This window comes from Xenopus laevis, chromosome 3S (assembly GCF_017654675.1).
Source record: "Xenopus laevis strain J_2021 chromosome 3S, Xenopus_laevis_v10.1, whole genome shotgun sequence".
Lineage (NCBI taxonomy): Eukaryota > Metazoa > Chordata > Amphibia > Anura > Pipidae > Xenopus > Xenopus laevis.
In genome coordinates this window covers 86,077,705-86,089,996 of record NC_054376.1, presented here as the reverse complement: position 1 = coordinate 86,089,996, position 12,292 = coordinate 86,077,705, and the positions used below count along the sequence as shown (strand labels likewise).

At 34.9% G+C, this 12,292-nt stretch overlaps 1 protein-coding gene across 6 annotated transcripts in view; it reads left to right on the top strand.

Annotated features, from left to right (window-relative positions):
- The window catches only part of nav3.S (neuron navigator 3 S homeolog), a 386,349-nt gene that overhangs the window by 355,359 nt on the left and 18,698 nt on the right, over nucleotides 1–12,292 (top strand). For 5 of the 6 annotated variants that reach the window (XM_018255933.2, XM_041588590.1, XM_041588591.1 and 2 more), the window contains 6 exons: nucleotides 195–316; nucleotides 3,279–3,451; nucleotides 10,089–10,242; nucleotides 11,001–11,172; nucleotides 11,932–12,029; nucleotides 12,127–12,222. In XM_018255933.2, the coding sequence (XP_018111422.1) occupies nucleotides 195–316; nucleotides 3,279–3,451; nucleotides 10,089–10,242; nucleotides 11,001–11,172; nucleotides 11,932–12,029; nucleotides 12,127–12,222 (815 nt within the window). Of the gene's footprint in view, nucleotides 1–194; nucleotides 317–3,278; nucleotides 3,452–3,842; nucleotides 3,909–10,088; nucleotides 10,243–11,000; nucleotides 11,173–11,931; nucleotides 12,030–12,126; nucleotides 12,223–12,292 lie in introns of all 6 variants that reach the window. The other variant, XM_018255927.2, reaches the window with a different exon arrangement.

Sequence of the window (12,292 nt, the reverse complement as noted above, 5' to 3'; positions counted from 1 at the left end):
CTCTAGCTTTTAGGTAAACTTCATAGTACTTGAGTGAACTGTTCTTTAATCCTTGGACAAATCAGTCAGTCAATGGATTTATTATTAAGAAAACTGAAATTGAGATATCTTTTGAAAAAAAAATGTAAAAAATCAAAAGTTGGTTCTGAAAGATAAGACGATTCTTGAATACTAACCTTTTTTTTATACTACAGATATGCGGATTAGAAGACAGCACTCATCAGAGAGTGTATCCAGTGTTAATAGTGCTACCAGTCATTCTAGCATTGGCAGTGTCAATGATGCTGAGTCCAAGAAAAAGAAAAAGAAAAACTGGGTAATGTGTGTTATATTATTAATAATAATAATATTAAGCATAATAATAATAATAATACAGGTATTGGATCCATTATCCAGAAAACCATTATCCAGAAAGCTCCAAATTACGGAAAGGCTGTCTCCCATATACTCTATTACAATTAAATAATCCAAATAATTTAAAATTTTTCTTTTCTCTGTAATAATAAAACAGTACCTTGTACCCTTCCCTTATCCGGAAAAACCCAGGTCCCGGGCATTCTGGATAACAGGTCCCATACCTGTATACACATTTTTATACCAGTTACTAATTATACCTTTGGCTCCTTTTTAATAATTTGCAATTTTCTACAAAATAAATTCCCTTTATTTCTAACTATAACTGCCAGCAGTAGCACTTAATATAATATTAAGGTATGGGACCTGTTATCCAGAATGCTCAGCACCTGGGGTTTTCGGGATAACAGATTTTTACATAGTTTAAATTTTCATACCTTATGTCTACTAGAAAATAATGTTAACACTAATTATACACAATAGGCTACTTTTGCTTCCAATCAGGATTAATTATATCTTAGTTTGGATCAAGTACAAGGTACTGTTTAATTATTACTGAGAAAAAATAACTACATTTTTAAAATGTGAATTGTTTGGATAAAATGGAGTTTATGGGAGTCGGCCATTCCGTGATTCGGAGCTTTCTGGATAATGGGTTTCTGGATAACTGATCCCAAACCTGTATATAATAATACATTATAATATTGTTATAATTATTACACAACTTAACTGAATGTATACATGTAGTAACAAAAGGCAAAAGAGAACAAACACTGATATATTTATATGTTTTATATTTATTCTGGTACTTCCTAATAAATGTATAACATTCTTAAATTAACAAACCCAATGAAATTAACTGAATTTGAATTCTCTGTGATCATAACCACCTATACCCCCCTATGATCTGACTTTAGGCAACAACATTCCACAGAAACTGCTCTCAGCTGACTCTAAAATAACACTAAGGGGCACATTTACTAAGTTCGAGTGAAGGATTAGAATAAAAAAAACTTTGAATTTCGAAGCTTTTTTTGGCTACTTCGACCATCAAACTGGCTACTTTGACCTTCGACTAAGACTTTGAGTAGAATGATTTGAACTAAAAATCATTCGACTATTCGACCATTCGATAGTCAAAGAAGGTCCCCATAGGCTTTCCAAGGTTTTTTTTGATTTGAGGAATTTCGTTCGATTGATGGATTAAAATCCTTGGAATAGTTCGATTCAAAGGATTTAATCGTTCGACCGATTGTAATTCAATCGAAGGAAATGTGGTAAATCCTTCGACTTCGATATTCGAAGTCGAAGGATTTTACTTCGATGGTCGAATTAACCCTCGATATTCGACCCATAGTAAATGTGCCCCTAATTGTTTACAATCCAGTCCAGTCCCTTCCAGTTCCTTCATTCTTTGTAATACTGCCCTTTCCTGGTTTTCCTCCATCCTATCAAATTGCTCTTTCATTGTTCCTTACAATGGACTAACATTTTCTTCCTTACCTCTCTGTTAGGGTTCCTCAAGGCTCTGTCCTATGTCCCTTGTCTCTCTCTCTCTCTCTCTCTCTTTCTCTCTCTCTCTCTCCTCTCTCTCTCTCTCTCTCTCTCTCTCTCTCTCTCTCTCTCTCTCTCTCTCTCTCTCTCTCTCCAAACAAATCAACTCATCTGGTCTCCAATACCAACTCTATGCTGATTAAACTCAAATTTATCTCTCCTTTCCTAATCTCAACCCAGATGTCTTTACTTAAAGGTCTTTTCTTGCTTGTTTGTGATCTCTACCTGGATGTCCCAATGCTACCTTAAATTAAACATCTCCAAAACAGAAATGGTACTCGTTTCCCTATCCAACAACCATAACATCCCAGAAGTGTCTATTACAGTTAACAACTCCATTATCATCCAATATTTTCATGTACATTGGGGTTTGATTGCAGCTATCACCTAAGAAATATTTTCAAAATACGATTGTTTATGACCCAAGGGGCCACCAGAAATTCTGATTAACTCTCTTATCCTATCACACATTGACTACTGTAACTCAACTGCCTCTCCAAAGACTTGCACCCCTCCATGCTTATACTTCTCAGCAACCAATCCTCCTTTGTCAGTCCTGCACTGACTTCCCAAACCTTTAGAACAAAATTCAAATGGATGACCCTGACATTCAAAGCAGTGCATTACTCTGCCCCAACCTACATCTCTGAACGTATCTCCAGGTACTCGCTTGTTTTGCTCCTTTACTGATTAAGTCTTTAATTACCTCCACGCATAACATACTTTAACATAATTTTTATATTTGCCCATTTTAATTTCAAGTGATACCAACACTAAATAACTGCCCTTCAAAACATGAATCTACATTAAAAGTTACCTCTAGGTCATGTTACCTATAGCCTCCTCATAAAGAATCATGGGCTATCAGATGTAATGTAATGTATGTAAAATAAATAATACATATAAATAATACATAATAATGTATGTAAAAAATACTTTTATGGCAGAATTATAAAAAGCATGCAAAGACAATGTTATGGTAGATATTAAAAGGTTTAATTTTTGGTATCATTATCTCTTTTAGCAATAAAAACCGTATACTGTTTTCACAGTTTTGAAAGTCATTATACTGGCCAATTATAGATGTGCATCAGCTTAGTTACATCAAGTACAAGATAATGTTGCAAAATTACAAAATGTTTGAGTAGGACACTTGGAATTGATATTACCATATTTCACAGATTTCTGAGTAATGTGTTCCCAGATAATAGATCCTAATCCTGTAATAATACTTATTGATTTATGTTATTGTCTCTAATTTAACTGGTGTACTGCATTTCGCTTTTACTGAGCAAACTAAAACTATACTGAACAAAATCACATTTGGCGCAAGTAAAATGTTGCCTTACAATTATTTACTTTCTTTTCAGTTGCGAAGTTCTTTCAAACAAGCATTTGGCAAGAAAAAGTCGAACAAACCTCCGTCTTCCCATTCAGATATTGAAGAACTCACAGATTCATCTGTGCCCTCCTCGCCAAAATTACAGCACACTTCAGATGATGCAGGTTCATCATCACTGAAACCATCCCAATCTAGCACAGAGTAAGTTACCATGTTATTCAGACCTATAGAACACAAAATCATTTTACCTGCATTCTGTCAGCTGAACAGAATTAAGTAACACTACTTTAATACTCTACATATTCTTTGCTTCCTGAATGAAATCATTTCTTTCAGTTGTCAACATACAGACATTACAATCCTTTATTTCAGTTGTCAACATATAGACGTTACATTTTTTATATACCGTTATAAATTTGCTGCTTTAAATTCTAGCAAGGTCAATAAAAGTGGTTTGTATAAATGCCATTGAATTATATACTTGGTTCACATAAATATTTTTTTGTTTTGTATTTTTATTTTTTATTAAACTGTTTAGTTTTAGTACACATTTATTCAATTAAATATTTGTCTGTCTGTTGTGTAAATTCAGGTCATCTTTATTCTGGGTACCAAAGAAACGGCAAAATGGCCATGTGATCTACAAGCATAGATCTCGGTAAAATGTAGTGTGGTGCATGTGACTGAAATTGTGTGGAGGCTAAGGGCTTTGCATGAATTAAAGCACTTAAGACCCAAGTGAAACAATAAAAGAACACATAACAAATAAGCCAGACAAATATTTTAAAATGAAAAATAGCTGCATTCACTTATTGGAGAAAATGCCTGTGTGCACACTACAGAAAAGTCATAGAATATCATGTAAAGCAAGGCACTCACAGAACTTTAAAATATGGTGAAAAGAGATAACGTTTATTTATTCTTCCAACGATTCTTCCAAGGACCTTGACAAAGATCTCAATGAAGACCAAAACGTTGGAAGAATAAATACACTTTATCTCTTTTCACCATATTTTAAAGTCCTGTGAGTGCCTTGCACTTTACATGATCATATTTTAAAATATATATTTGGACAGACAACGTTTTTTTCTAATTTTGGTTCTGTACATTACCACAATGAATTTTAAATGAAACAACTCAAATGCAGTTGAACTGCAGACTTTCAGCTTTAATTCAGTGGGTTGAACAAAAAAGATTACATAAAAATGTGAGGAACTAAAGCCTTTTTTATTTTTTTTTAAAAACAATCACTTCATTTCAGGGGCTCAAAAGTAATTGGACCAGGGGTTCAAAAGTAATTGGACAATTGACTCAAAGAATATTTCATAGGCAAGTATGGGCCATTCATTTGTTATGTCTATCAATGAATCAGATAAAAGCCCTGTAATTGATTTGAGTGTGTGTGTGTGTGGGGGGTGCTTGTATATGGAAGATTGTGACAACATACGGTCAAAGGAGCTCTCCATGCAGGTGAAACAAGCCACCTTTAAGCTGCAAAAACAGTAAAAACCCATCTGAGAAAATCTGCAGAAAGAAAGAAAGCACTGGTGAACTTAGCAACGCAAAAAGACCTGGACATCCACAGAAGACAACAGTGGTGGATAATTGCAGAATCATTTCCATGGTGAAGAGAAACCCCTTCACAACAGCCAAGCAAGTGAACACCACTCTCCAGGAGGTAGGCGTATTGATATCCAAGTCTACCATAAAGAGAAGACTGCTTGAAAGTAAATACAGAGGGTTCACTGCAAGGTGCAAGCCACTCAGAAGCATCAAGAATAGAAATGCTAGATTGGACTTTGTAAAAAAAAAACATCTAAAAAAGCCAGCACAGTTCTGGAAAAACATTCTTTGGACAGATGAAACCAAGATCAACCTCTACCAGAATGATAGCAAGAAAAAAGTATGTAGAAGGTGTCGAACAGCTCATGATCCAAAGCATACCACATCATCTATAAAACATGGCGGAGGCAGTGTGATGGCTTGGGCATGCATGGCTGCCAGTGGCACTGGGACACTAGTGTTTATCCATAATGTGACACAGGACAGAAGCAGCCGAATGAATTCTGAGGTGTTCAGAGACATACTGTCTGCTCAAATCCAGCTAAATGCAGTCAAATTGATTGGGAGGCGTTTCATAATACAGATGGACAATGACCCAAAACATACAGCCAAAGCAACCCAAGAGTTTATTAAAGCAAAGAAGTGGAATATTCTTGAATGGCCAAATCAGTCACCTGATCTGAACCCAATTGAACATGCATTTCACTTGATGAAGACTAAACTTAGGACAGAAAGACCCACAAACAAACAACAACTGAAAACCGCTGCTAGTAAAGGCCTGGTAGAGCATTAAAAAGGAGGCAACCCATGAGATCAAGATTTCAGACTGTCATTGCCAGCAAAGGGCTTTCAACCAAGTATTAGAAATGAACATTTTATTTTCAGTTTTTTTAATTTGTCCAATTACTTTTGAGGCCCCTGAAATGAAGTGATTGTTTAAAAAGGCTTCAGTTCCTCACATTTCGTTTCATTTAAAATTCATTGTGGTAATGTACAGAACCAAAATTTAAAAAAAAAAGTTGTCTGTCCAAATATTTATGGACCTAACTGTGTGTGTGTATATATATATATATATATATATATATATATATATATATATATATATATATATATATATATATATATATATATATATATATATATATATGTATATATACATATATACAATTATATACAATTTACAATGGAAGCATAGAATTTTAAACCATTTTAACATGTTCAAAAGTGTATTTTAAGTTATAGAGAGGCACAGAGGAGGCTGTGTAAAACATCAAAATGGTTGTGAAACCTGAATTTTAAATCTGCACTAAATTTTATAAGTTGACCAAATGAAATGCAGAGAAAATCTTTAATATTCTGGGGAATTTATCATAAGGCAAGTGTCTAGGAAGATCTGCAGTTTTTGTATCCTTTTACTTAAGTTAAAGAATTAGAAAACAGTGACACATTTGGGAAAATTTCTAGAGTTAAATTATTTAATGGTAATGAAAAAATAATGTTTCAAATAATTTTTAATGCATCATTCTCTGTCAAAGTCTGTGGAGTTATTACCTCTACATTGCTATGCTTCCCTGTCATATTTGCTCTGTCACTCTGCCAGATTGTGAAAAAGTATTTAAAAATAGCTAGTCTGAAAGTACTGTTGGTTTGAAAAAGAATGGAAGTTGATTTAACCATATAACTTAATTTCCCCCACCACAAATAATTTTTTTACAGCACTAATTTATCTTAACCTAACTTATTGTCTGTGAAGGGTACTTTTTATTTATCCAGATCATGATAAATCTAGTAATGGTATATATCAAAATTAACTTGATTAACACTTTCCTAATGAGTTTCATGGCACCATAATGTTTGGATTAAGGTGATTTCATAACCACTTGGCACCCTGAATCCAACACCTGCCTCAATAAGTTTTATTGCACCATGGCAATTTGCCTGAGATGAAGCTACTTGGCTGAGAGGTCATATAGTTACAGGATTACTCTGGAAGTACAGTATGATTTATACTCTGAATATGGATTTACAAGGTTGAATTTTCATGTCAATGTTCAACAGAATTTTATGTATATTCTTTTATTTGTTCTGTATAGTATATGTATTCAGTAAATATTTTACTTCTCTTATCTGTAAGATACTGTTATTTAAAATGTCCCCTACTTTTTTGTTTTGTTTTAAACTTTAAATTCAGAACTTTAAAGTATTTTTTCAGCATTGTATTGTTCTTATTCATGAGATATTGTGAGCGTGTATGTGAAAATCTTTAACAATATTTGTTTATATTTAGTATTATTTTCTCTAACTATAATATACAGTATTGATGCATCCTTACATATGCATTTTATCCTGTTAGCTGTTTTTCAATACTTATTTTTGTAATAAGCAAGGAAGCTTGTTTCTTCTGCTTTTATACTATTTATTTATTATTTATTAAAATGTATTCATATAGCGCCAGCATACTTCACAGTTCTGTAAAGTAAATGTGTTTTTACTACTAAATCACATTAATTACATAAATAAAATATATGGAGTTACATACATCACAATCAATACCGTACAAAAGGTGAGGAAGGTCCTGTGCAAAAGAGCTTACAATTTAAAGGGAAGGGAATAAGACACAGCGTGTTGGAGTGGGCAAGATCAGAATTAAGTGAGTGAGAATTGTAGTACTGTATGTGGTATTGTATTTGGTAGTTAAGCAGAGTGAGGGTAGGCTTCTCTAAAGAAGTGCATTTTAAGAGATCTTTTGAAAGCAGGAAGGTTGGGAGAAAGTCGGACAGACTGGGGGAGAGAATTCCAGAGGAGGGATGCAGCCCTTGCAAAGTCTTAAATGCGAGCATGTGAGGAGGTAATGAGAAAGAGTTGAGTAGCAGGTCAGTAGAGGAGTGTAGTAAGTGGTTGGGTGAGTATATAGAGATGAGTTCAGAGATGTAGGGTGGGGTAGAGTTATGAAGTGCTTTGAATGTCAGGGTCAATAATTTGAATTTTAGCGGAAGCCAGTGTAGGGATTTTGGCAGCATCTTGGGTGACAAATGATCGTATTTTGGATGTTCCTTAGGTGGAAGTGACATGATTTAATAAGTGACTGGATATGAGGAGTGAAGGACAGGACATAATCTAGGATAACTCCAAGGCACTGGGCCTGGAGAGATGGGGTGATAGTGGAATTGTTAGCTATGATGGATACTTCCGGGATGTTAATGGTGTTAGTTGGAGGAAAGAGAACCATTTCTGTTTTAGAGAGGTTTCATTTAAGGTAGCGTTGCAACATCCAAGAAGAGATAGCGGACAGGCAGGAAGAGACCCGAGTTAGGATTTCTGGGTTGAGATCAGGAGATGAGAGATAGATCTGAGTGTCATCAGCATAGAGGTGGTAGTGAAAACCATACGAGTTGATTAGTTTGCTAAGGGGGGGGAAGTATAGAGGGAGAATAATAAGGAGCCTAGGACAGAGCCTTGAGGAACCTCAACAAAAAGAGGAATGGGAGAAGATGTTACTACATTGTAGGAGACACTGAAGGTACTTGAGAAGAAGAGGATGGTACACAGTGTCAAATGCAGCAGAGAGATCAAGCAGTATTAGTAGTGAGAAGTGATTGATGGCTTTAGCTGGTAAAAGGTCATTAGTTAGTCGGGTTCGGGAAGATTCAGTGGAGAGTTGCTTAAAGCCAGATTGTAGGGGGTCCAGCAGGTTATTGTCAGAGAGGAATGAGGTTAGTCGGTTGTAGACTAGGCACTCAAGTTGTTTAGAGATGAAAGTTAGCAGAAGGAAAGATTCCTGTTGAGAGCAATTCAAAACTTCCTCATCAGTGACAGTGGTGATGCAGCACAGGAGAGACTGGGGAGTGTGGAGGGAGGATAATGGAAGTCTAGTGGGGTTGAGTAGAGTAATGTTACTTCTGATAGTGTCAATTTTGTTTTTGAAGTGCTTTGCAATATCTTGAGCAGAGATAGGTGGGCATGGAGGGGGTAGAGAAGGGGAAAAAAGAGTGTTAAAGGTGGAGAAAAATTGTGCTGTTTTTTTAGAAAGGAAGTTAATGAGTGAAGTAAAGTATGTTTGTTTAGCTTGGGAAATGCTGGGGTTATAGGTGCGTAGGGCAGATTTGTAGCTCCAGAAGTCTGATTCTAAGCAGGATTTGCCCCAGCTCAAGTGCACGTAAGTGTCTTTGGAGCACTTTTGTTTGAGTAGTATGCCATGGTTAAAGTGGTTTGGATCTAGCACGTTTAGTTTTTGCAGACACAAGCTCATTAAGGGCAGTGGTGAGAGTGTAGTAGACAGAGGTAGCCACATTAGGACAAGAGATGGCTGAGATATTAGAGTGAAGAGAGTCAAAGGAAGAAGAGAGATGCAACACATCTAGAGCTTGCAAGTCATGGAAGGTATGTGTTTGGGGAATAGCAGGGGTGAGGAGAGAGTTAGTGAGAGTTTAAATGTGATCATATTGTGATCAGAGAGGGGAAATGGTGAGTTAGTAAAATTAGTGGTTGAACAGAGTCTGGTAAATATGAGACCCAGAGCGTTACCATTGGAGTGAGAGGGGGAGTCTGAGCACAGAGATAAGCCTAGGGAGGATGTTAGCGAAAGAAGTTTAGAAACAGAAGGATTGTTAAGGTGTATATTAAAGTCACCTAGAATGATGGATGGGGTGTTAGATGAAAGAAAGTAAGGAAGCCAGGCAGCAAAGTTGTCCAAAAATTGTGTGGTTGGTCCTGGTGGTCGATATATAACAGCAATGCAGAGTGAAACAGGAGAAAAGAGCCTAATGCAATGAGCCTCAAATGAGGAGAATGATAAGGAAGGAACAGGTAGAAGAACTTTAAAAATATAGCGAGGAGAAAGAAGCAAACCTACCCCACCCCCCGGTCTGTTTCCAGATCCATTATCCAGAAAACCCAAGCATTCCCAATCATTCTGCATAACAGGTCCCATACCTGTATTAGCAAATGTGCTATGCATAGTCTAAATTATTAGAGTAGCAATTTGAACCCATGTAGCAAAGCACTCAATAGGCACTTTTACCTATACAAAACAGAAAACCATATACTAGTACTAAGATTTTGAATCATAATCTCACTCTTTTTCTACACTGACTCTAAAAAAAAAGATGATGTTGCAGTAATAAGTTCTTCACTGTCACTATCTATACTTATATTATACAGAGTTTTACTCTACAAATAAAGTAATCAAGTGTTTTTTAATTGGTTATTACATGTATTACAATATACCAAATGAAAGCAATTCCAAAATATTCAATCTGGTTTAAATTTCTTTAAGGATTTGTGAATGCACAGAAGCTGAGGCTGAAATTATCTTGCAGCTTAAAGGTGAACTCAGAGAAAAGGAGCTGAAACTAACTGACATACGTCTTGAGGCTCTCAGCTCAGCACATCATCTTGACCAAATCAGAGAAGCAATGAACCGCATGCAGGTTTGTATTATTTGTAATATTTTACTAACAGAACAAGCTAAAAAAGGATGAAGGAAGAGAAGTTACTACCTTTTAGTAGTAAAGATCAAGGCAGGAGTAGTTAGTAAACCCCCACAGGGACATATTTTCTGTATCCAATGCTAACAGTTTTGGCAAAGCATGCAGGTGCACCTATTTAATCAATTATGCAAACTTAACTGATTGCTTTTTTATTTATTTTTTTATTATAATACTATTTGATCCCCCACCCAAAAAAAATTATAGAGGACTCTTCATTTTAGACTTCACAAACATATAAAAATTTTTTAGCAAAATTAATCTGTGTAAAGTACTCCAGCATTGGTCAAGTGATTATTAGTGTAATGTAAGTAGAAACGATTCACAACCAAATCGGTTACATTGGTTGAAGTCTTGCCTTGAAAATGGTTAATCTATGGAGATTATTTATCAGGTAGTAGTAGTATTTACTATTCCCTTAATAGAGGCTTTGCCCCTTATATGTGCATTTTATTGTGTTTTGAAATCATAAATCATGAATGATTGTAATACTTATTTTTGTTAAAAGCAAAGAAGTTTGTTTCCTTGGCTTTTACTTTGAGTATTTACTATGTTGAAATGTTTGCTGTACAATGTATATTGCAATGAACAAGAATGTATTATTGGTAATATATAAAAATGTGCCATATAAATTTGGTGAGCCACTTTAAATACTGTAAGTCTGAAGTTTACCTGTGATATCTATATGTTTTAATTTATAGAATGAAATTGAAATATTAAAAACAGAAAATGATAGATTAAAAGCAGAAACAAGCAGTCCAGGAAAAACAGTTAGACCTTCTTCAGAATCCTCAAGTTGCACTTCATCTTCCTCACGTCAGTCCTTGGGACTCTCTTTAAATAATCTTAATGTTTCAGATCATTCCACAGCAGGTAAATTAGTAGTTATTTTCTCTATGTTGTATGTATGTTAAATAATGCTTCCTATTGTCTTAGTGTTCATCTTAATTAACAATTTTAATACATTTGAGGATGATGCTCACTGATAATTGGTTTTAGTGCATGTACATGTATATATTATATAGCTTTACATTGCATGTGGTTTATTTCATTGTTTCATTTATTAGTAAGCCAATACAGCTGCGAATGGATTTATGTTGAACTGGAAGTTCACTAATATATTGCCAACTTCTATTTCTTATACATCACTAACTAAATCCTGAATAATGGTAAATCACTTACATGATTATAAACCATATGCTGAATTTGGGAATCAATATCTACTAAGAGCTAAATAAAAAATCATGTTAAAATGTAACAAGAAATTAGCAGAAATTATCAACTGAAAGACTAAAAACAAAGTATTATTGAAAATATTTCTACTTAAAGGACCAGTAACATCCTCTTCAGAAAGCGATCAGGCGATCCACATGCGGCGCTAGATTTCTCCTCTCTGCCTTCCTTATAGGAGATAGCCAGGCAGGAGAAATCGAACGCCACATGATGGAGCCTCATCGTGTTGCCTTTTCTGAAGGGAAGCGGAAGCAGAGTTTCGGTAAGTTATTTCTTAATAAAGGCTATGCTATTTTAAAGTTTCATTTTGGCATTTTTTTTTATATATACTAACACATTTTTTTTTAAATTTTTTTGGATGTTACTGGTCCTTTAAGTTTGCATTTTCTTTTTTTCCAGAAAACATACTGGATGATATGAGAGATGGAACCTTTCAAAAAGAAGGATGTAGTGTTAAAATTGTTGTCTCCATATATAAAGGATTAGGCCGCAAGAAGGTACTGTCTATGTATTGTTATACTGGATTTTTTTTATATATGTCTTTAATGGAAGATACTCATTTTAGAATGTTATATATGTGCTTGTTTGTTACAGGATGCAAAAAGTCGTTTCTATTTAATAGGATCCATTGGAGTAAGTGGGAAAACCAAGTGGGACGTTCTAGATGCAGTTATAAGACGTCTATTTAAGGTACGATTCCACTTATGGTTTAACAACCTCCTGTTTTGTAGTAATAAACTATATCCTAAATAAGCCATGT